Source organism: Protopterus annectens, chromosome 11.part0 (genome assembly GCF_019279795.1).
Source record: "Protopterus annectens isolate FY-2018-M chromosome 11.part0, PAN1.0, whole genome shotgun sequence".
Classification (NCBI taxonomy): Eukaryota; Metazoa; Chordata; order Ceratodontiformes; family Protopteridae; genus Protopterus; species Protopterus annectens.
Window position 1 is genome coordinate 647,699,838 of NC_056745.1, and position 26,170 is coordinate 647,726,007.

General features: G+C 43.7%; 1 protein-coding gene across 1 annotated transcript in view; it reads left to right on the forward strand.

Moving 5' to 3' along the window:
* The window catches only part of ATXN10 (ataxin 10), a 1,253,568-nt gene that overhangs the window by 696,355 nt on the left and 531,043 nt on the right, over window positions 1–26,170 (forward strand). The window contains exon 4 of the mRNA XM_044087236.1: window positions 14,575–14,655. Within this exon, the coding sequence (XP_043943171.1) occupies window positions 14,575–14,655 (81 nt within the window). The remainder of the gene's footprint in view (window positions 1–14,574; window positions 14,656–26,170) is intronic.

The window sequence follows — 26,170 nt, forward strand, 5'->3', positions numbered from 1 at the left end:
AAAATCCTCTACCAGGAGGATTTATACAAGCAAATGGAAGCGTTCTCTTATTGGGCTAAGGCCAAGAATATTGATCCTTTCACTGCCCTGTTCAGGCAGTCCTGGACTTCTTAGCAGAGATTTTTCATGCAGGCTCCTCTTCTTCCACAGTCAGAGTTCAATTGGCTGCTATTTCCAATTTTCATGTGGGATAGCAGATCATAATATTATGTCCCCATAGGCTCTGCAGGCCCTTCTTGAGAAAATTTTCCTACTAAAGCCTCAATCAGGAATCCTCCTCCTCAGTGGGATCTAAATTTATTTCTTGTTCCCTGAAATTTCTTTCTTGGAAACTTTATTCCTAGTGGCTGAACAATTTGAATCAATCCATTGATCTCCTGTATTTTTCCCAAACTATTCAGACAGAGCTGAACAAAAGCTACATTATCTTGATGTCCACCGTCAACTTAGATATTATTTGGACAGAACAAAAAAAATTGAAAATCTGATCAACTTTTTGTTTCCTATAAACAGCTGTGCTCAAAACCTAAAGCACATTCAACTCCATTACAAATTGGACTTGGCCTCCAGGGACAGAGCCAGCTTTGGCTCTACAGTCCTCAAGAGTTTGTTCCATTGAGCCACCCAGGATCCATCAAGCAAGAATGAAGGTGAGATTGACAACTTAACATTAAGGCGTTGTACCTACCATAACGTTCCATGTTGTCTGTCTCTCTCTCTTCTTCTTCTTCCCTCCTCCTTCCCTTCCCCTGGGACAGACAGACCTATAAGAAATATGCTGACCATTCAGACCCAGACCTGGTCCTTCTTCCATCTGTAAGTTTTCTTTCTTCCTTTGGAAGTATTTTTATGTTTGGTTGCTTGCCTTTGTCATCTGCATTATGGGATATGGGGCTGCCTCGAGCTGTAAAAAGTGACTCTCTCGAGCTTAGTGCCGTGTCGGCGAGGGGATAGACAACTAACATGGAACGTTATGGTAGGTACATAACTTCTTATTTTCATTGAATTGTTCTCCCACATTGGTGTTTCACACCATACACCTCAATAAAAGTTAGGTCTGTCAGTTATGAAAATATGGACATAGACATGGAAATATGAATAATGAATAGCAAACAAAGATTAATTTCTCCACTGCAAGACATCCTGCACTAGCAATCTAAATGTTATTTTGTTCATTGCCTTTTATTATCAGGTAAGTCACATAATTAAAGAAGCCAGACCCAAAAAAGTTTTGGATGCCATAAGAGGTGTGCGTGTGAACTGGAAGCATTTAAAAAGACGTTTTAAGCTTGAGTGAGATGACAAAATAGAATCCTTATAACATTAAGGTATTGTTGCTCAATGGTTAAGAGCCTTAAGGAAAAATCCACTCTCTCTAGGCACTCCTTAACTTGGACAGCAACAATATATGCATTGTCAAGAAGATGTGGTTCAAGACTGTTGAGAGCACACCATCATTGCAAGGCTTCATCGCCTACCCACGCATTCAGGCCCACTACACTAGATGAAGCACTAAAGATGTCGGGAGGTGTCTATATTCGTAAAAGAAAATTTTACCTCCAGACTCATTAGACAGGATAATGACCAGGACCACCCTTCATGACCAATTTACCATTAACAAAACCCCATATCACATCATAACTCACAACAGGACCCATATCTCATATTTGACTAATGTGGAAGTCACAAGCACTCAGCCAAATACCATTCTCTTAGTGAATTTCAACTATCCTTTTGTCTTTTGGAAGACTTGTACATCCCTTATCATGCATTCCCAAATATTTCTGGATTTCATATATACAGACTTACTGGACCAGTTAGTCCACACCTCAACAAGGGGAGACAAAATCTTGGACTTAGTTCTCACCAATATAGGACAGCTCTACCAATTCTAACCTCCTCTCCAATCAAATTGGATCATAAATCAGTCATATCTACCATAAGATTGAAGCTGGAAACAACCTCCAATACTTCTGTATTCAGAGATTATGCTAAAGCAAATCTACTAACAATGAGTGACCTGTCTAAATTTCACAACTGCTTCCACCATGATGACCCCTCTGCAAATGTGGAATCTTTCACTGCCAAACTCTGTGCACATGTAAATAGCTACAGAAATGTAATTGTCCCCCTCTGAAATAAATACAGTACCAAATTCAGAAATAAACCCCTATGGTGGAAACCAATCTAAACAGGCTCTATTAAAATAAGTGTAACTGTCCAAATGCTAAATTGCTCTTGCTAACTTGATAGGAAACTCCAGTCACTGGTCAAATACTAAAGACAGAGGTTAAAATAGCCTTCTAGGCAAAAGACGGTCATAAAGCACTCTCTGTGTTAGAAACCTCAGAAACAATGCTCAAAACTGTGCAGAGCTAATGATAATATTGCATACTCTATCCCAGAGGACATACGCAGTCTACTAACAAATAAATTTAGCTCCCCCTCCATCCCAAAATGCATATTAGCATCCACTTCCCCAAATTTCCCAGGAACAAGTCCTGAAAGCCTTATCCAAATCTAACAACACTGTTTCCAGCATATCAGGCTGCCTTTGGGTGAGCCTTGAAAGTGGATCTCTCAAACTCCCTACAGAAGCTGTTTAACATCAGCCTCCAAACAAGGTTTGTGCCAGTCAAGTGGAGGACTGCAAAAGTCATCCCCTTGCACAAAGGTGTGGTGTGAACAGATCTGGGAGTTATAGACTATTTAATCTAACCAGCCTCATCTGTATGACTATGGAAAGGATCATTATGGAATTAGTAATTAAGGACATAAACAACCAACAAACTCTTGACCCAAACGTTTTGGGTTTGTCAAGGGTAGATCCTGCCTTCTTAATCTGGCTGACTTTTTCAAGAAGATTACTGACCCAATGAATGACGGACTACCTATGCACACACCTCATAAAAGCATTCAGTATCATCCCACACTTGGGTATAGTGGATAAATCCTCCCAGCTAAATGTAAATCCCTCTGGAACTCATTAGATAGCAAACTGACTCAGAAATACAACCCAGGAAATAAGGTGCATGTGTGTGTGTGTGTGTGTGGGGGTGGGTGGGTTGTACCTCCTCCTCCAAAACACCTGTTACTAGTTCTGAATCTCAGGGTTCTGCTATCAGGACATTCCTCTTTGGAATTTACTTCTCAGAGGTCAAAACTAATGTTAGGTGCTTATGGCTGACCCAGGTATGCCGATAACTGGAAGCTTTGTGCCATCATAATGGTACAAAAGATCCTTCAGTAGAGCCTTTCCCAAACAAAAAGTTGGTGTCAAACCATAGCTTAAAACAAAACGGTAAATATGTATGATGGTATCCTTTAGCAAACATCATGTCCCCTGCAGCTATTACATTGACAACACACCCTTGAATATTGATCCAGTATTTGGTGACCTGGGAACTCATGTTGACAATTAGCTGCCCTTCAATCATCATATGTACACTACTGTAAGAACGTCCTTTCTCATTGCAGAGCTTATTAGTATGAGTATGGCGTCCAGGTCCAGGGATGTGGGTATTCCACTATATTCCACAGTTAATTACACTGATCATTGAGTATAATACCCCATTCAGAAAGTACCTGTCCAAATACCTGACACAACCTTAACAACCACAATGCTTTCTCATCAAGAAAATAAATGACCTAAATCTCAAAAGATCACTTACAAGAGCGTATATCAGCCTCTACTTTTCAGACCACAAACACCCACTTAAGAGATCTTAATGTCTTCTGCAACTTAAATAGAACATCCTGGAGGGATAGATATGCTTCACAGAGAATAAAGCAAAGAATGTCTCTCATTCTTCAGTGTAATCTGGACGAATTGTAGGGAAACCATAAGTTCATCCCTGGGTTAGTACCCTTGAACCTTTTTGGATAGGGTTAATATGTAAATGCCTGCTTGACTGTGATTATTCCTACTTAAAATACAAAAGGCTCAGGATTAATTGTACTTACAATATTAGAGCTAATAAACCTCTTTGGGATGTATGGCTAGGCTTCTGAAGATTTACCAGGATAAGTTTTTGATGGTGAAGCGTGTTCAGCAATAATGCCTGAATGCATTAAAATATCCATGAAAAGAACTAAGCCAGATTAGATTTCTGCTGTTCTACTGTCATACTGAAGCCAATACTTCACATAATCTTTACTTCTATATTAAAGATAGGAACAAATTCTAATTTATGTAAAAGGCCTAATTAAATTCAAGAAAAGTAGTGTAAAATACAGTAATAATTATGGACCAATCAGTCTTATATTTCCAGAGTATTCTAGATTTAATAGAGAAAAGTAGCAGTATATTAGTCTCTGATATAATCCAGCACATTTTTAAAAGGACGACAACTCCAACAAATTTGGTGTAATTTTATAACTATGCCTTTGGACTTCCGATTATATGTTGAAGTTTTATTTTCATAGCAAATTTAACTCCCATTTCATTTGCTGAACAGTCATTGTGCAAGAAATTGCCTCCAGTGAGTTACCTCTTGTGACTAGGGCTCTGCAGGGATCAGTTTATGGACCTACGTTATTTAATCTAGTATTTGCTGTGATCCTCGGACATAACAGTTGTCAGGTAAGTACACAGATAATTGCAGAAATAGGTTTTATGGTAAGTTCTGAGGAAGTTCTGGCCACCATGAATAATTGCCTCCAGGAGTTTGTAAATTGAGCTGTCATTGTAAGACTGTGCAGTTCAGCATTATAAATGCCAGCTAATATTCTTTGGAGGAACAATTATTTGCAAGCCAATCACCATCCATGGCATTGTTTTGGAAGAAGTGCAGGGTTATAAAGACCCGGGGATACAAATGATGATCAGAATAAAGCTACGAGGTGGGTAGGTTTTATGATAAAAAGCATTTCACTAAGGGACAAGGTAAACATGTGCAAAACATTTAGCCACCTATAGAATGTAATAATATTTTTTGTACTTAATGGTAATTTTAAAGAAATGTGAATCAGCACAATGGAAATTTACAGAAAGTATGCCCTCCATTCAGGAATTAGATTACATGGAAAGATGTAAGCATTTGAAGTTATTTACATTACAGTATAGATATTACAAAGGCAAATTAATTTTGGCGTACAAGGCATTAAGTGTCACACTTTTATAAGCATCATCTCTTCTAACACCTTAACACAGAAACACAAGAAATGTTGATACCTGCATTTGTTTTAATAAAGCTAAATTTAGAGGATCTTATTTAACCCATCCTTATCCTACTGAAGTGGAATACATTACCTTACTTAATACATATTTCTGAGACATTGGACCGTTGGGTGGGGAGGTCTGCATTTGGTCCTTTTTTAAGGAAGTTAATGTTCATTAATGGCCTCTGGTCCTGAACAGTGGATTACTGAAATATGTATAAGAAAAATGTTCAAATATGATATGTCGTGTTCACAAGTACAAAACGTGATTAGACACCTTTTAAATGGGCTAAAATCTTCAATCGCCCAACAATTTAAAAACATTTAAAGTAACAAGGATTCATTTAAGGGCAGTAATATTTTTCTCATTCATGTTACAATCAAGGGTATTGTTCCCCCTTTGGATTTATATTTTGTATCACAAAAAAAAATATCTATGGTTTCTATTGGACTTGTGCCACAGCAAGCAAATCATTTGTTTTGAATGCTCTCTTTTGTGGCTATAATTTCCACCATAGGATTCTTTAAACTACAAATGTTATGCTAATTCTTCTCTCTTTCCATAAAGACAGGGCATCATCATTGGTAGATTCCTATTTTATGCTAGAGGTTGCTAGTGAAGTGAGTTTTAACCATTTCATTAATCTGCCTGTTTTCTTCCAAATTATTATTACTGAAGAGAATACTTGCTATGGTGCAGAAGTGGTTAGCATTGCCTCCTTACAGCAAAAGGTTCTTTGGTTCAATTCATGGCTAGGGTGCCTTCTGTGTGGAGTCTGCATGTCCTCCCTGTGGTTATGCAGGTTTCCTTCAGGTGCTCCAGTTTCATCCCACATCCCAAAGACATGCTGCAGGTGGATTGGACATGCTAAATTGACCCTAGGTGTGAGCGTGTGCATGTATGCCTTTTGTGGAAAGTTGGGCACCAGGCTGGCAACTCGACACTGTAAAGCTCCACTGCCAATTGTTCTGTTGATTGTTGTTCCACTGTGGTGACCCCTAATGGGAAAAGCCAGGAGGAGGGGAAGAGAATACTTGCTATAAGGCATGGAGGTTTACAGACAGCTGAGACTTTGCCTAGACATAAGTAAACCTGTTAGAAAAGATTCTAGCTGTATACTTCAGTTTCAGATAATAAATTTGGTTCTGTGATTTACGGAATCATCTTGTGGAGGTAGGGATCTGTCTAAAACAAAACTTTGCTATAAGAAATGCATTAAGCCTTTACTTGCAGGTGTGAAGCCTTGTTTATCAGTACAGCGTTTGCTTCCAAAACTTTTTTCCAGGAATGTATGATTGGTTGATGTTCATAGGACAGCTATGTGTTCTTTTAAGCACAACTTAGCTATTTGGATGGGAAACAGAATGTTTACCCTGGGACTGCACCCTGTACTAGTAATAGACAGGGACAGCTTCTGAATGTTTTATCCTCTGGCTGGGTCCACTCAAGTTATCAATGGTATGATCCCAATTCTTCTCATTAATGGTACTGTTTAATTGTTGATCATGGAATGGTTAAGGCCCATCTATAATTATTTTGACCACAAAAAACGGGAAATTGACTAGGCTTAAAAGGACCTTTAAGGGCTGCTAGCCAGGTACTTATAAGCTGGATGGGATCTCCAGGTCTGGATATACCTTTGGGGCCACAGTTATTGTGGGTATATTCCCATTAGGGAGACCAGCCAGTTGAACAGGTATGAGACTCCTCCATGATGGTTGATAAGAATGGAATTCATCCTCTCAGATATGGCAGTCACTTACTTACTTACAGTAACTGTAAATCTTGATGATGATATGTTGACCTTCATCAACATATCCACCTTCCATCCCCTTGCCTCAGGGTGGATAAGGTCTAGAGTGTTTCTTATGCAGCATCTCTTTCTGCTAAATCATAATGTAACCTGAGAGACAGCTGTAGAACATGTTTACTTGGATGCAAGGCCTCATGGGTAAATGGGATGATCCTAAATGAAATACTCCTAACAAAAAATACATTTATAGTGGGAGATTTTAATTAACGTGTACCTACACCTCTAATGTTTGGTACATACTAAGATTCCTAGACTCAGTAACTGATGATCTGAAGTAGGAGATTCATTTGTCTGCAACCTGTGGGTTATGGATCCGATATCGGATCCGAACCGGCATGGTTTACCAGCTATGGATCCAAGCTCTCAGCTCCTCCCCTCACCCATAATGCCCTGCTCTACCCTCATGACCTCAGATCTATGGTGACCGGATTGCTTCTCAAGCTCTCAAGCTAAGTGCTAATTTTAGTGTTAAATTTTCAAAATTTAATAGATTTTTTGGGTAGGGTTTTGTGTGAAAGTGTAGGTTCCCCTTCCCTTGACATATTTACTTTTAGAGTTAATCTAAAGTTATATCCGTGTGTGTTGGGCCTGTGAGTGTATTTGTGTGTTTTAGTTACTTTTTTTAGTAACTACTGTGATAGTTTGGGATGGCAGAGCAACCCAAATCTATCTTTTCTAAGCTTTCCCAGCTGATGGCCACACTTGGTGTGTTGAACACCTCACATCTGGTTGTTCCATTTGTGCAGGGTTCAACCCCAGGGCATTGAAGGAGCCGGAGGTCAAGCTTGTTTTGGCGGGCCCCTCCTCCTCCTGGGACTCAACCTCCCGTTCTGGTTCAGAGGAGAGGAATGCTAAAAGGGACGGAGGGAGGAGCAAGCACCGGCGGGCGAGACCCTCCTTCTCGGCTCTGGTCCAGTTTGTGTTTTTTCCGCCGAGCGGAGGAGGACGATCCCCCTCCCGCCGAGGAGAGGAGGCACTCTGGCCCTCCTCGCGTAGCCTCGTCGGTCTACTATAGCCGTATGTGATGGGATGCTGATCTGATGATGGATGATGGCAGTCAGCAGCAGAAGATCCACTCTTCAGATCGAGGGGGAGATTGTCGGGATCCTTTTGGTCGGTCGGCTCCCCCTTCGGCGTTTGATGTAGTGAGAGGGAGGCCTGAGGGTCTCCCGGACCCGGGCTGTGTCCGTCGCGCTCCGGCCCCTCTGCCTGCCCATGGCCAGCCATCCTTCCTTAGGACAGCCAGCTTACAGCCCGCTTCTGTGCCAATGAACCCCGAGGATGTCTCATTTGGGGACACCATGGAAATGGGTGGTCTGCCCCCAAGTCTTCCTCGGATGAGTCCGTGTCTTGGAAGCATTTGGATGCCATGTTGACAGTGGCGTCTCGGATGATGGAGATCTCATTAAAGAATAGTCCATGTCGGAGGAGGACAGGGTGCTGCACTCCACCCGCGGACAGGACTAGTCCTTTGATGGTTCTGCCCTCTTTGGCAAAACCGACCTTGACCCAGAGCAAGAAGGAGCAGTCCCAGCCTGCCGGACAACCAGTCCTTCCATGGCAGAGGAGGACAAGAGGCAGAGGGGCTCCCAGAGGGTGCCCGGGCTGCTCCACTCTGAGGCAGTCGGGGACGTTCCAGCACCTAGCGGCATGGGAGTCCAGTCCATCAGACCAGACCTCTGTTCTCCAAATCATATCCAGAGGATACCATTCCCCTTTTTTTCTCCACTTTCCAAGTCCCTCCCTCCCCCAGCACCGGTCAGCGGAGGCCCGGGAGGCGGCTTGATCATGGCCATCTGCTAAAGAAAAGAGCCATCCGCCCCCCCCCCCCAGACCGGATCAGGGTTCTCAGGTTCTTTTAGTGCCAAAGAAGGGAACTAAGACCAATTCTAGACCTTTCTCTCTTGAATCTAGCAGTCCCAATGGTCACTCTGCAATCTATTCTCCCCTTCTGGGAGAAAATCACTGGATGTGCTCTATAGACCTCAAAGATGCGCATACCCACATCCTGATGGACAGGCGCCCAGGAGGTTCCTCCGCCCGCTGGGGCCAGTCACTACCAGTTCGGGTCCTTCCCTTTGGTCTCACCATGCCACAGCCCCAGGGTGTTCACCAAAGTATTAGTAGTGGTAGCGGCCACCTGAGGCTTTCAGGGTGCAGGTCTTTCCCTACCTGGACGATCATTCTGGCTTCTTACCGCTAACAAGGCATCTACTATTATTGGCTGAGACTCTTTCTCCATCTTGCTCCCTTTCTGGGCATTACAATAAATACAAAGAAATCCAACATCCAACCTGGCTTCACACACAGCTCTTAGATTTTAGGGGGGGGCCAGGACACAAGGAGTTCTTTCCCCTTCCTCACCTCGACAGAGTTCAAAATCTGCAGCTCCAGGTGCGGGCCATTCTCCACTCAAGTTCTGTTCGAGTTGGTCCTGAGGGCTCTAGGGTCCATGCGCGCTGCTATAGCACTTCTTCCTCTTGCCAGGCTCAATATGCATCCTCCAGTGGACTCTCTTAGTACAGTGGTCATACATCATCCCATTGCGATCAGCAAGGCTTGTCCCTCCTGTGGTGGCTTCACTCTCCAGATCTCCAGTGACCACGGACGCGATACAGAGACCTTACTGCATATCAACGTTCTAGAGATGAGAGCAGTGCTCAGGACTTTCTTCCCTTGGGAACAATTGCGATTCAATCGACAACATGTCTGTCGTCTGGTACATCAACAAGCAAGGGGAACCCTTTGTTGAGAAGCCATGAGAGTTTGGGAATGGATGCACACCACCAACCCAGCTTTCTAATAGCAATGCATTCGGGTCCAACATCCTGGCGGACAAGCTCAGTCGCACCATTCTGAGTGGTCTCTCAATTTTCAGGGAACTCCTTCATGCGATCTTTTGCTTCTCCCTCAAACACCAAGTTTTTCGCTCTGATACCCCTCCAGGAGGTTCTCCAAGAGCTGATGCTCCAAGTTCTTCAGAAAGCCTCGGTGGGTTGCAGAATGATTCTCATTGTCTGCTTTGGCCTCGATAGATCTGGTTCCCTAAGGTCTCACTCTCACTCGCTCCTCGTTTTTGGCCTCGACAGATCTGGTTCCCTTCTCTAAGGTCTCACTCGGTCCTCCTCCTCGATTCTAGATCCCATTCGGATCTGATATCCCATCCATCCTGCATACCTCCTCACCTGGACAACCTGAAGCTGACTGCTTGGCTGCTCCAGTTCCACTCTTGATCAGGACTCTGTTAAGGCAATACTGGTGGCAGCTCATAAAGGAAAGTCTACCGCAGCAAGTGGAAACGGTTTTCTTTGTAGGCCTGAATCCCTTCACGGTCTCTCCCCCTGCTAGAGACTTCTAACCACTCTTTTTACGATGGTGCCAGCAGTTCCACAGTCAAAGTACAACTGGCATTACCACATTGGCCATGACTCTAATCCTCTTATGTCAGCCAAGTTGTGTAAAATTTTCCTTAAAGGTACTTTTCTTCTCAGGAAACAAAGTTCCTCCTTGGAACCTCTCTTTGGTTCTCAGGCCCTTGACCGCCCCCTTCGAACCAGCGGGGATAGATGGATCTCAAATTCTTGTCTTTCAAGACAGCCTTTTAGTAGCCATTACATCTTTCAGAGCTTCAAGCATTATCAGCTAAACCTCCTTATTTGGTATTTCATCCTGTTTACCTCAGGACCAACCCGTCCTTTTCTTCCTAAAGTTGCTTCTGAAAAGCATTAATCAGTCCATTAACCTCCCTGTTTTCTTCCTAAGTATGAAAACAAAGGTGAATACAAGCTTCACTCATTAGATGTTCACAGGCAACTTAGATTTTATCTAAACAGAACGGCTGGTCATAGGCAATCCGACCAGTTGTTTATTTCCTTTGCTAAATTTAATCTGGGCAAGCTAATTTCTAAAGTTTCTCTGTCTTTTCACAGTGCATCTTATTGGCTTATCAAGCTTCAGGAAGGCCCGCCCGGTGGGGTACATGCCCATTCAACCCGGTCAGTATAGCCTTCAAGGCTAGGATTCCTCTAGATGATATTTGTGCAGCAGCCACGGGCTTCATCTCATACTTTTATTTCCCACTATAAGTTGGATCTTGCATCTAGGGTAGAGCATCATTTGAATATCCTTCCATGATGGCCCAAGATTCAGGTAGCTGGGGACTCTGTCCACAGGTTGCAGACACAATGAATCTCCTACTTCAGATTTAGAAGTTATGTACTCACCAATAACGCTCCATCTGAGTAGGTGTATTCACTATCCCCTGGCCTTTCAGTTTCCTGCATATTATCTGTTACCCTTTTCAAAACTCGATCTGAGGTCATGAGGGTAGAGCAGGGCATTATGGGTAAGGGGAGGAGCTGAGAGCTTGGATCCATAGCTGGTAAACCATGCCGGTTCGGATCCGATATCGGATCCATAACCCACAGGTTGCAGACAAATGAATACACCTACTCAGATGGAACGTTATGGTGAGTACATAACTTCTAAATTCTTTTCAACAAATAATTAACCAGGCCAGAACATTCTGGATCTAGTCTTCACAATATTCCCAAATGTAGCAAGCCTTTGGCATATTCGTCCCTGGTTAAGTTCGACCACATACTACTACACCACAGTCGCAAATTGTTTTGAATTCAAAGACATTTAAACATACAATCCTGATTAAATTGTATGATGCACTATTTGGGATTGCAGTGTTCCTACTCACCATGAAGTTTCATCTGCTACTTTTGTATCTCATCTGTACTTCATTATAAAAAATATGTAGATCTGACAGTTCCTACTATAACAAGATGTAATGGGAAATTTAAAAATAAATCATCATTGCTGGTCGACCGCTATAAATAAGCTCTAGAGCAGAAGAAAAAAGGTCCTACCTACTCGGTTACTAGCTCTGTACATGTGGTAATCTTAGATAATCTCCCAATCCTTACTGTCACCACTCTTTGTATGTAACTGGCCATAATACAGCTACTTCACATTCTCTGACTGACATCTACTCCTCTCCACTACCATCTCCATCTTCATCTCCCTTTTATATGGACCTCCTCAGTACTCCTCTGTAACTTGCAACCACCATCATCCTTTAAGTAGTTCACTGTCTCCGCCCAATTATCTATTTACAGCTGATTCCATTTGAAAATGGCTAGATTCTTATAAGCTTGATATTAACTAATATTTTACTGTATTTTTGTTTTTAACTGATATGTTTTTAGTAACTGTCATATTACTGTTCTATGTATGCATCTATATATGCATGTATGTATCTACATTTATTATTTAAATCATATATAACTGCCTTCTACTCATTCTGTAAAATGGAGCATTTCTCCGGAGGCTTCCACTGAAAATGGGACCTGTGCCCAGTCAGACTTCCCCAGTAAACAAAAGCAATAAATAAATGTAAGTACCAAAACAAAACTACCCATATTAAATACCTTAATCAGGTATCAGAAACGAAAGATAACTGCAAATCATCCTTTATTTATATTAGGAAACTGAGAAATAATACTTTGCAATGTGTGAAAATATTCTGTAATGACATTACCCACTCTGACCCTAAAGATGTAACTGATGTAGGTGCAGACAGTTTTAATGCCAGCTTTTCTATATAAACAGTCATTAACACTCCACAAATCCTCAAGTCCACATCCTGAAAAGTTAACAATGAAATGTGTCCTAGAAATCCATGAAATGTGTTCATTAAAAGTAAAAACGTCATTTTCATTGGTACAGATAATTTACTTGGATAACTAATTAATAGCGAGAGATATGCTGTCACAGTTTCCCTCTTGCAGTTCCTTAACTTATCTTTGAGGTTTTGAAAACAGCTGTAATGGTGCTTCTGCACAAAGGGGGCTACCACAGGCTTCAGGAATTGCAAACTCATCAGGCTAACTAGCTTAATTTGCAAGGCCATAGAACATGAAATATCTGACTTCCTAAAGTTCAGTGTTAAAAATCTCATACAGCTGGTCCCACAGCAGTTTGGTTATATGAAGGGTGAATTGCTAAACTTCTTTGGGAAGGTACAAAGGCATTGAAGAGTCACCAGTCAGTCTTCACAGCATATCTGGAAATGGCCAAGGCAATCAACTCTGTACCCCACGGTAGTAGTGTAAACAAGCTAGAAGAACGAACGTTAGATTATTATGTGATAAGGTGGATTGCAAACTATCTGAAGGTTAAAATGTTATGGTTAAGGTGGCAGGACCTTTGTATCATAAACTCTGACCTGTGGTTAACCATTGACTGCAAGCTTGTTACTATCACCCTTTCTCCACTGATACAGAGGCATTTCAGCGACAGCTAGCTAGTTCTTATAAACCAATGGTATACAGAGAAGGGGCTTCAAATAAATGCAAAAAAAGTGCAGCATATCAACTACTTTGAGAAACACCTCTCATCTAGGACATATAGCCACGTCCGCACGTGGGCAGGGTAATTATTGATCTCGGTACCTAGGATGACAACTCTTTCCCCTTTGACAACCATGTTATGACAGAAGTTAGTAACTCATGTCTAGTACAACTGATTTCCAAAAGTATCTCATCTAGGTCAAAGGATATTATTTTCCCTCTGTACTTTACCTTAATTAGACCATTTATTGTGGACAGTGCCCCTTCCTACATGTATCTGGCTAGACCTGTCATGCAGGTAGAAAAAGATTATTGGCCTAAAAAACCTCAACTACCAAAACATGCAATAAACCTTATCCATATACTCTCTTACAGATTCCTGTGTGAAAATCTTTGCCTGGCATCCTATGCCATCAAAGACCCAAATAATGGATCTTTTATACTTTGACAGGATAAACAGGTATACAAACACACAAACCAAGAATTTGAACCTCCACTGGCTTATAAATAAAACACATTGCAAGAATCAATCTATTATCCAGTGGTTGTCTTGTCTCTGGAAGTAGGCCTCTGTATGTTGAGTGACTTTGTCACCTTTTCTAGGCTAAGTTTGATGACAGGATGGGTATCTGCAACCTTAGACCAGGCATGTTTTGTCTCCCTGGAAGTAGAGGGTACAACTTGTGAATGGTATTTGGCAAAGTTTGCATAGTATTCAGAATTTGTATTTTAATTCCTATGACTCGGTGAGACAACAGTGCCATGTGCTGTCTGCCTTTAAAGCACTATAGACTTGATTGAGATAAGGGAGCCCACAACACTAAAGTGGTATACAGAGTGATCATTGCCCTTGGCAAAACTCTGCCTAGCTGGTTTCATGTTCTGAATATGTTTCTAAGAGTGCGAATGTTTTTAAACTTTGTCAGCTGACTTCCTTTCATTACGTGTGTAAATTATATTAATGTGAATTTCACATAGTGCTATGATTTTATATTAAAATAATTTGATCCACAATAATACTTTTAAAGTTAAGTTCAGTATTGTTTTTTAATACATAATCTGTTGACTAGCTCAGTAATTTTAATGGAAACTTTAGGTAATGTTAAACTTGCTTGCAAAACACATTATTGAAAATGACTATAATATTATGAGTATTTGTTTTGATTCTGGAAAAAAAAAGTTCAGTGGCAGTGCCATTTTGTTGCTTTTTCTGTAAAAAGGCAAATGTTATTTCTTTGCAGAATTTGGATTGTAACAGACTATTTTTTGACGAGCCCTGAGTTGGTAGAAGCCATTTATTCCAGAATGACCAGTCAAGAAAGGTAATTTTAGAAACCATTTTGATTTCTTTGTATTTTTTGTTGTGTATAGAGTATCATGTTCATGTGATTAAATCTCTGTGGATTCAAAAAGCTCTAGTTAGACAAAGAGCTCAGTATTTCTGTCTGTAATTGTTATGCATTGATTGGTTAAGTTTATATTCTTAGCCACAGACAGTACTGGATATATAGTATACAGTATTCTTCTGAGTGTTATTACTCCCTATACAAAAGAAAAGAAAATCAAAAGTTCATGAAGTCATATTTCATCGGACGTGTATTTATCAAGCACTAGTTCAAAGTGCACTTAAGATAAATTCAGCTGCACTTGTTATTGGACCTAGTTTGTGTTAAAGAAAAGTTGTGTTTTCTTCAGTGGATTATACTGCGTTTGTCTTGAAAGTGCATAAGCCCAAGCCTAGGTATTTACATCACATCTACATTCATGTAGCTAGTTTTAGCACTCTCCTTCCTTATTGTTTGAGTTATAACCATGAAAGTGGATATTTAATCTGCTTCAGGCTCTTTGGATGCTAGTTCGTTTTTGGACACTGTAGTTTTGTTGAGCAAATATACTTCTTTTTTCTACCGCCTACAGTGCTGTGTTCCATTCCGCATGGGTTTCATTGATAAGGAAATGGTGACATGTACACTGCAATTTGCCTGGCATGCAAAAACAGTTACTTTTTAGATAAGTCTCGGAAGCACCATACTTAGTAATACATGATGTTATGTGATCCTATCTTGCCTACATTCTGACTGATGGGTTCGGAGCCGATCCTCGGCTCCGACTCTGCACGCTTATGCCAAAGAGCGAAGTCTCTTATTGGCTGAGCTTACTATATCCCAGGATGCACCACTACCAGTCCCCCAGATCTCGTTTGCCGCTAACAAGCAAAGACGTGGTCTCGAGCTTGGCTGAGCTAAGTAGTGTTTTTCACTTACTTTTCCTGTCAGGGTTTTCCTTAAAATTCAACAAAAAGCTGTTTTAACAGCTATCGTGTTTTGTGTGTGAGTGAAGATTTTTCTTGGTGAAATTTTTGTGTAGTGACTGAGTATTGTCTGACTAAAGGTCCCATTTGCATTGTAGGGCCTTCCCCTGTCAGTCTGTTGTCTGGCTAGTCCAGTATTTTTTTAGGGGTCTTAGATCCTTAGTCTTTTTTTTGTCTATTTGTGATAATTCTTTTTAAAAAAAAAAAAAAAGAGAAAGAAGAGAGAGAGAAAGAAATCTTTCTGTGATAGTTAGAGTGTTTTGTGTTTTTGGCTAGCTCACTGTTTTCATTGCCATAATGTCACAGGCTCCTAGGCCTTCAGGGTTTAAAAAGTGCACTAAGTGCAGTTTCAAAATGTCGATCACAGATGATCACTCTCTCTGTGTATACTGTTTGGGCGCCAAACATTTGCAGGAGTCCTGCAGTGTGTGTCACGCGTTTTCCTCGAGGGTCCTCCAAGAGAGGAAAAATAAACTTATATTAAAAGGCCTTATTAAACCCTCTTTTGAAGAGGCATTAGCTTCCTCTCCTTCTCCTGCTAAAAAGAAAAGGGGGTCGGCTCCGACCAGTCCGTCGGATCCGACCGCCAAAAACATAGGCAGGCTTCTCCTTCGCTCCACGGACTTGGGCCGAGGGCAGTCTGCCTCGATGCCTCCAGCCTCGACTCCTCTGGGTTGAGCCGGCGTCTGGGGCATTGAGGCGGAGTCATCTTCATCGGCTCCACTGATCTCGGAGCCGATGAAGGTTGTCGCTCAGACACTTCCTCCTCGGTGCCAGCCCTCTTCACCGATGGAAATGGGTTTGGACATTCCTTGGCCCGATAATTGTAGAGTCGATTCGGGCGGTCCCCTAGTCCCTTGGAGCCGTTGGAGAGGCCTACTCGGACCCATTGTCTCTTCCAGGTCATCAAGGATGTCAGATTCGGACATAGACAGGGTGCTCCAAAGACTTTTCCAGTCCCCAGTCTTTCAGAAATTTGTTTGGCTCCGACCCAATTGGCTTCGGAGCAGATAGCCCTCCATGGCCATTCCTCCTCCGACGCTTTGGCTCCGTTGGAGCAGGTGCTGATGGAGCCAGTGGAGATCCTAGGGTCGGCTCCGACCCTTACTCCAACCCGGCCTTGGTCCGAGTTTGCACGGACTTCTTCGGCCGGACCGGGGTGACGTTTGGGACCAATGTTGTCGGTTCCAAGCCTCCCTCTCGGTGCCCGGCGGGACTTCCGTCTGCTATCATGGCTCGGAGACTGGACCCTCCCAGGATTCTGGGGTCCGGCCTTCAGAGCTATGAGGAGTGCATTGGCCAAGTCTTCTTGCCATCTCTCGGCTTTACCGCACCTTCCCTGGGCATGGAGACTGGGTCTTTGGCAGTTCCCCTGTCTCTAGGCAGCGGAGCCCCAGGGCCTGAGGTTACCCCCACAGGGGGTTCCCCTCCTCCTGAGGGTCTTTGAGTTGTCTTGGAGGAGCCCCAAGGAAGAGATCGTGCAAGAGGAAGCACGTGGACTCCCCCGATGAGTCTCTTACATCGGACACTGATCTTGATGATGCGGAGGGGTCCCCAAAGTCGTTCTCGGATGATGTCTCATTTGCAGACATTCTAGAGATCCTCAAGCAACGAGGCGGCTGGAATTCCAAACCCCCTCCGCTGGCGAGTCGGTGTTCCTCAAGGCCTTGGGCTCAGCCCTCCGCCTCCTGGGTGTCTCCGCCTGACGAGCTCCTGGATTTGGTTTGTCGGGCGTGGGAACATCCAGATACTGTGGAACCAGTGCCTTCTCGCCCTAACAAATTTTTGTCTGCTCCTCCCGAAGGAGTTCTTAGCGAAAGGCGTGGCTGGAGATGCCATGGTGGTGGCATCTGCTACCCAGCTGGGCGTGGCAGGGGTTTCATCGTCTGTCCATACTCCTAATAAGGAGTCTAGGAGCATGGACCGATGCGGAGCGCACCCTGACTTCAGCGGCCTTTACTCTGAGGTCCCTGAATTATTTGGCACATTTCACCAGACTACAGAGGGATCTGGTCAAGGAGCTCTCAGACTCCCTCTCAGGTAACCTACCTGAGCAGCTAGCCCAGTCGGTTAGCTCTCAGTTGGCTATCCTTAACTCGATTTCTAACTTCGTCCATGAGGCTCATTTCATATGCGGAAGGGCAGAGCGGCAGGCACAGGCGTGGCTCTCGGAGACAAGCCTGGCTCCGTTGTGTCATTTCGCGGAGGCCTTCAAGTCTTCCTTTGCCGATGCTCCCTTTGATGGGTCCTCTTTGTTTGGACCGGTAAAGACACTCTTACCGCTGTGAGCAAGAGGGAAAGACTTTATCTGCCGTGAGAGCACGTTATTCCACTCTCTTTCAGCCTTATCCCAAGGCTAAAGAGGAGGGAAGATGTGGTTCCAAATCACAGAAATTCTTTCCCCAACAGCAGGAAGATTCCCCTTCCAGAGGCAGAGGGCGGGAAATTTTTCTGGGAGCGCCGTCCCAGAGGCAGCAGAGGCCCCTGCAACACTGGAGACCGAGTCCTTTCGTGGCTCTTCAGCCTCCCACACTTCATGAGGGATTGCCCGGCTGTGCTGCTCGGAGCCAGTCGGGTGCCGTTGCCAAGCACCTAAAAGCCTGGGAGTCTATTACTCAGGACAGATGGGTGCTTCGGATTATTGCCGGAGGTTACACCATTCCTTCACACACTCACCCCACCGTCCAAAAATCCCGGACCCACCACCCAGTCAAGAAATTGCAGCCGTAGAAGCTTCAAAGCTGCTAGAAAAAGGAGTCATCCAGCCGGTCCCCTCAGACCAGATCGGATCCGGAAATTACTCAAGGTTCTTTTTAGTGCCAAAAAAGACAGGGGATCTGAGGCCCATTTTGGATCTCAGCAAACTAAACCAGTCCGTCATGAAGTCCAAATTCCGAATGGTCACTTTGCAATCGATTCTCCCATTGTTGGAGAAAGATGTTTGGATGTGCTCCATAGATCTCAAGGACGCCTATTATCACATACCGATACATCAGGCGTCCAGGAGGTTTCTGCGCTTCAGCCTGGGAGACAGTCATTTCCAATTTTGTGCTCTGCCCTTTGGTCTCACCACAGCCCCCAGGGTGTTCACCAAGTGTTTGGCAGTAGTGACTGCTCACCTGAGGAGTCTCATTCCAAGTGTTTCCCAATCTGGACAACTGGCTCCTGACTGCCACCAGCAGGCATCAACTACAAGAGAACCAAGAAGCCACCATCTCCTGGGTGCTTCCTGGGAATTACATTCAACTGGTGAAAGTCTGTCTTGCTGCCTTCTCAGCATAAGATTCATAGGTGCAGAGATAGACTCAAAGTTAATAATCTTCCTTCCTACCGAAAGGATACAAACATTACAAGATCAAGTCCGAGCCCTGCTTCTAAGATCCAAAGCCCCAGCCAGGATGGTCCTGCAACTTTTAGGTTCAATGTCTGCCACGGTTCTCCTTGTTCCTCTGGCAAGATTGCACATGAGGATTCTTCAGTGGCTGTTATCGACACAATGGTCTTTTCAGGATCTCCCCCTCAATCATCACATACTGATTACAGAAACGTGCAAACGGGACCTCCGCTGGTGGCTTCTGCCATCCAATCTGAATCAGGGAAGACCTTTTGTTATACCCCCTCCAGTGGCCACCTTGACGGATGCCTCCCAGACGGGGTGGGGGGGGGGCATTATCTGGGCAGGTCAGTTCAAGGTTCTTGGCTTCCCAACGAAACATCTCTCCATATCAATGTGTTGGAAATGAGGGCTGTACTTCTGTCCTTACAAGCCCTCCACAAGTTTCTCCCTCAAGGCACTATCGCCATCCATACAGACAACATGTCGGTAGTCTGGTATCTAAACAAACAAGGAGGGACCAGATCTTACCCCCTTTGCAGAGAGGCCATGAGGGTATGGGAATGGGCAGTGGCTACCAAGCGCTTCCTGGTAGCGACCCACATTCCAGGCAAATCCAATGTATTGGCAGACAGACTGAGCAGGACAATTCTCTCTCCTCACGAGTGGTCTCTGAACAAAACAGTAGCAGCTCAGATTTTCAAAAGATGGGGGATTCCGTGCTGCGACCTGTTTGCAACACCACAAACACAGTGCAAAGGTTCTTTTCCTTGACCTCGCGTCAGGGGAGACCTGGATGCTCTAGTCCAACCTTGGCCAACAGGACTGCTTTATGCTTTTCCTCCGATTCCACTTCTCCCCAAAGTCATCCAGAAAGCTTCCCAATTGGGGTCCACAATGATTCTAATTGCTCCGTACTGGCCTCGTCAGGTATGGTTCCCCTACCTACAGAAATATACTCTGGGCGGTCCTTGGTTCTTGGACCCAATTCCGGACCTTCTGATTCATCAGTCGGGACAACAGCACCAGTCCCTTCACACTTTGAAATTAACAGCTTGGCTCCTCCACTTCCGACTATAGTCAGAAATCACACCTTGGACCCGGAAGTTATTCACATTTTATCTTCAGCCCACAAACCCACCACTAAGAAGTTGTATCACAGTAAGTGGAAGAGGTTTGCTATCTGGGCTCAACTCAGAGGATTAGACCCTATTTCTGCCCCGATACCAGAGGTCTTGAAATTTTTGACATCCTTGTTTAATCAAGGATCTTCAGTCTCTATAATTAAAGTCCAATTAGCAGCTATCTCCAAATTTCACGATTCCACAGACCCACCGTTGATGAGCAGCAGATTATGTAAAACTTTCATGAAAGGTGCTGTGCTTTTAAGACCCCCAGTTTTTCATCCTGCCTCCGTGGGATCTTGATTTGGTACCGTGCCTTAACATCTTCCCCCTTTGAACCGGCTGCTACATGTGAGTTGAAATATCTGTCCTGGAAAACTGCCTTCTTGATCGCAATTACCTCTGCAAGAAGAGTTTCAGAACTTCAAGCCCTATCTATCAAACCACCATACTTGATTTTTCACAAGGATAGAGTATCACTTAGACCTAATCCATCTTTTGTCCCCAAAGTTTGCTCTAATCTCTGTCTCCAACAATCTTTAGAGCTACCAGTTTTCTTTCCAAAATTTTCAAACAAAGCGGAATACACCTTCCATACATTGGATGTTCACAGGCAATTGCGCTTCTGTCTAGATAGGACTCAACAAATTCGGAAAACAGATCAATTGTTTGTGTCCTTTTCAGATAATAAATTGGGTAAATCCATCACTAAAGCTACCATTGCCAAATGGATCAGAGATTGCATAACTCAAGCTTATTCCTCTTCAAATAAGCAACTTACAGCATCTGTCAAAGCTCACTCTACTAGAGCTATGGCTACCTCTATTGCATTCCATTCCAAGCTCGCTATTTCTGAAATTTGTGCTCGGCTACTTGGTCCAACCCCACTTTCATTTCCCACTATAAATTGGATGTGGCATCTAAAGGACGAGCATCATTTGGTTCCACGGTACTCAGGAGTGTTTTCCAGTGAGCCACCCAGGATTTAGGTGCTAGGGCGCTGTCCCATCAGTCAGAATGTAGAGATAGGATCACATAACATCTTTTAGTTATGTACTCACCATAACTTCAGATGTTTGGGATCCATCTCGCCTACATTCCTAATCTACCCTCCTTCCCCTGCCTTGGAGATCAGAAGAGATTGAGCGGTTTGGGTTCTACTGTTTTTATCTTGTATCTTCTGTCAATGTTATATAAGCAGTGCATGCGTGTGTGCATGTATGTGGACAAACTAGATCTGGGGGACTGGTAGTGGTGCATCCTGGGATATAGTAAGCTCAGCCAATAAGAGACTTCGCTCTTTGGCATAAGCGTGCCGAGTCGGAGCCGAGGATCGGCTCCGAACCCATCAGTCAGAATGTAGGCGAGATGGATCCCAAACATCTGAAGTTATGGTGAGTACATAACTAAAAGTTCTTCGTGTTTCACTGTTGCAGTCATTATATTTGGGTAGTCTGCTGACAGGTTGCCCTCAGTCGGCCTGATTAACAAAGTCTTGGGTCCTGTGTCGGTTGCTGTCCCTTCTTCCATGACGTCAGGTCGTCAGGGGCATAAAACATGCAGCTGACGTCATTACATCAGTCTTTCTTGCCGCGCGGTGCCCGAATCAGAAGCAGTTCGCAAGTGCCAGTCGGCCGACTCCTGAAATTTTCATTTTAGAGTTTTAGATCCGAAGTCTTCAACTAAAAAAAGCTAAGTACCCCGTTGGGGAAACTTTTTCTTGCTCCTTACCGATGTCAGTAAAAGTTAATAATTGCATTACTTGTGGGAAGCAAGTACCTCATAAGGATTTCCATTTGTATTGTATTCCTTGCCTAGGCTCTGATCACGACGTACCTTGCTGTCGGTTCTGTGCTTTATTTAATCAACGCACTGTCAAACGTCGGTACATTTTTGCTTCTAAATATTTTGGCTCATGCTTTAATTATCCAGAAATGTCGTCAGTTAGCTATCTGACTACCGGAATACCTAAAAAACGCAAAGAAAATGCGACAGGCCATTGAAGTCAATAACTGCGGACGACGCTTCTCCTAAGCCAGTCGCCAGTTCACTGGTACTTAGTGAGGCGCTTTCACAGCCCCTGATACCTGCTACTTCTGATTCGCAGGCCTCTACTGAGATCCATTTGGAGTCCGGTATGCTGTGAGGTGCTTCAGTTATGGAACCCGCGGATGTCTCTACCTTGGATGGGTCCGGAGCCGCTGTGCAGGCACCGGATTCTGAGGGTGTTTTCAGGTCTACAGATTTGTACCTTAAACCGACGCCATCTTCAAAACTAAGGCCAAAATCTCGACCTATGTCTAAAAAACCAACGCCTAGGCCACATGTGTAGACCCCTATGCCTAAAAAACAAATGATCAAAATGGCTGAAGATTTAATTACTCTGATCAGGGGTAGCCAACCCCCCCCCCCTCCTCCTAAGAGGCCTAGGCAAGATATTGACTATGAATCTTCTGAACAGGATTCTATTTCTTTTGACTCTTCTAATGAACAGGAATTGTCTATACCTACTTATGAGGACTCTGATGCAGAAGATTCCATTCCTTCTGCTTCTCTCCGAGGATTTTTCTTTTGGGGAAACTTTACATACCTAAGGGAACATTTCCACTGGGAAAGTCAGGATTTTTCTGAATCTAAAAAGAGACTTGGGGATTTTCGTCTTCTTCCTCAGCATAGGCCTTTGGTTATACCTCCTGTTCTAGACATTGTTGATGATGTTTTTTCAGAATCTAGTATGACTGTTGATTCTCTGCCTCCGGCTCCTTGTAAGCCAGACAGATACTACAGGGTTCCTGACTCCCACAAATTCCTTTTCAAAAATCCTGTTGCGGATCCTGAAACTATTTCTCATGGCCCCAAGGGCGTTAAGGCTTCTACTGCTAAAAAATCCTACACCTTCTGATAGAGATTCCCAGGCGCTGGATAGATGGGGTAAGAAGGTCTACACTTCTGTAACCTTGGCAATCGGGGCTTTAAACTGTCAATTTCATATGCTAAAATATCAGCAGCATATCATGGGACTACTTAAACAGAAAATGATATTGATTTGACTGTGTGGAAAACAAAGATTTACAGGATCTGTTACATTCAGCTGAACAAGTTGGAAAACATACTTTGCAATGTGGTTTTTATTCTTTGGAGGCCTCTTGCAGGGCTGCTGTTACTGGGTCTGTGCTAAGAAGGCATGCATGACTCAAAGAGCAAACTCTGCCTGATCATGTTAAAGCAAAATTCATGAATGCTCCTTTAAAACAGGACCGTCTCTTTGGTAATAAGGCTGAGGAAGTTCTAAAAAAGATGGAAGATAAAGCTAAATCTATGCAAACTGTGAAAGATTTCTTACAAGTGCAACCTCCAAGATTTAGTAGGCACTGGCCTACTAAGAACTGGTCCTTTCCAGCTCCTTCGAGAGCCACTTAAGTCAATCCCAGACATTCCAAAGGTACCAGGTTTCAGTCCCAAGGGACTTTCAGAACAAAGTAATGGGGTGCCTCCTCTTCCAAATCTGGAAACAACAAGACACCTCCCTATGGTAAGCAGTCTCAATGACTTCCCTCTACACTTACCTTTTAGCCGCCCCTTTGGGGGGAAAACTGACTCTTCATGCAAAAAACTGGCAACTTATAACCCAGGACAAATGGGTTTTAAATATAGTATCCCAGGGATACAGATTTCATTTCCACATGTTGCCAACTCCAAACGGATGGCCAGACCTGCCCCTAAATCATTGGGCAGAGGCCCAGAAACAAGTACTTTCCCTCATGAGCATGGGGGGCTATTCAACTAGTACCAGAAGAGGAAAAGGGACAAGGTTTCTATTCAAGACTTTTCCTGGTACCCAGAAAAGACAAATTATGGCATCCAGTTCTGGACTTATCTACTCTAAACACCTTTCTGGACATCCCAAAATTCAAGATGCTGACTCTTCACCAGTTACTTCCTATGCTAGGCAAAGATGCCTGGTTGGCAACTCTAGATTTAAAAGAGGCTTACCTGCATATCACAATCAGGGAATCTTGCAGAAGATACCTCCGCTTCAAAGCAGGCTACTTGCATTACCAGTTCTCTGCACTGCCCTTTGGCTTATCTACTGTGCCCAGGGTCTTTACAGAATGCCTGACTCCAGTAATTACATTTTGCAGGCAAAGAAATATTAAAATATAGCCATACCTGGACGATTGTCTAATTCAGGCAGATAGCAAGGACATTCTTCTAAAGCATCTGGCGTTTGTAAAAAGGGTTCTAACTTGTATAGGGTACACTATAAACGAAAAGAAATCACAACTGGTACCCTCTCAAAAAATTACATTCCTGGGTGCAAGCTTGAATACAACTGCCCAGATGACTTTCCTTATGCCAGAGAAGCAAATTCATTTGGTGACTTACTTCAAACAGGTGGCCACAAAAACTCTGGTTTCTGCAAGGCAAATACTGCAAGCCTTGGGGTTCATGGCCTCCTGCATTCTTTTAATTCCATATGCAAGACTGCATATGAGGAAACATCAGTGGTATTTAAAATGTCTATGGAGTCAGCATTGTCACAGCCTGGAAACAATGATTCCTATCATACCTTGCCTGCTCCTAGAGTTCCTATCGTGGGCAGAGGCCTGCCACCAGACCAAGGGACTGCCATTCACACCACCCGCTGCCGCCCAAACCCTAACTACAGACACATCAGACTATGCATGGGGTGCTCATCTGGCAGGGAAGTGCATTTAGGGAAAATGGAGCCCAAATCAAATGCACCTTCACATAAATCAAAAAGAAATTCTAGCTGTACAGAATGCACTGACAGCCTTCAAGGACCACCTTCATCCAGGACAATGATTGATAAAGATGGACAACACCACGGTTATGTGGTACATAAATAAGCAGGGGGGGTACACACACCTACCCCCTCTGCAGACTAGCCATGGCATTGTGGAACACGGCCTTGAGCTATCAAGTACAACTACAAGCTCAATTCCTGCCAGGAAAGCTGAATACTCTGGCAGACGAGCTAAGCAAAAAATATCATGGACCCACACGAATGGAAACTGGAAACACGGATTTTCAACATGTTGACACGCAAATGGGGGAGCCCAGACATAGTTCTGGGGTGAGGCAAAAAGATCTATCAGTTGGACAAATTTTGCACAAGAACTCATCACAAAAAAGCCTGGAAAGTGGATTCTCTGTCCTTCAGCTGGAAAAACCTGTCAGTCTATGCCTTTCCCCCTCTGCCTCTGCTCTCCAAAGTTCTGCTAAAAGTCAAACAGGACAAACCAAAAATGATTTTGATTGCTCCAGACTGTCCTCGCCAACACTGGTACCCACTCCTGCGCAGTGTGTCACACCTTCCATCATGGCACCTGCCTCGGACACCTCACTTACTGCCTCAGCAGAACAACCAAACTCTGCACACTCAGCTCCAAACTTTGAAGCTTGCAGCGTGGCTAATCACCTAAATTCACCCTTAGCATCCCTCAGCAAACCTGTGATGGATGTCATTTTGGAGGTGAGAAGACCTAGTACTAGAAAATCTTATGCTGACAAATGGAAAAGATTCTGTGCATGGATCAATCTCAAGGGATAAGCACAGCAGTGACCAACATTCCTCAGATTTTGCAATACTTAACTGAGATGCTTCACAAGGGCCTGTCCTTTTCTTCCATAAAAATCCATGCCTCAGCCATTTCAGCTCATTACATTACAGAACCTCCCCTCTTCTCTCATCCTCTGCTAAAGCAGTATCTCGGAGGGGCCAAAAACTTAAGACCACCCAGGAGAGCTCCAACCCCTTCCTGGTACCTTAATTTTGTATTGGAGAAACTCACTTTCCCTCCTTTCGAGCCAGCTGCTACTGCAGACTTAAAATTTCTCTCCTGGAAAACAGTTTTCCTTTTAGCAGTCCCTTCAGCTAGAAGGATTTCCGAATTACAGGCTCTTATGGCAGTGGAGCCTTTCATAATTTTTCATGCGGACAGGGTATCTCTCAGGACCAACCCATCCTTCATGCCTAAGGTGGTATCCAGTGTGGCTCTTAATCAGGCCATTCATTTGCCAACTTTCTTTCCCAATCCACAGAA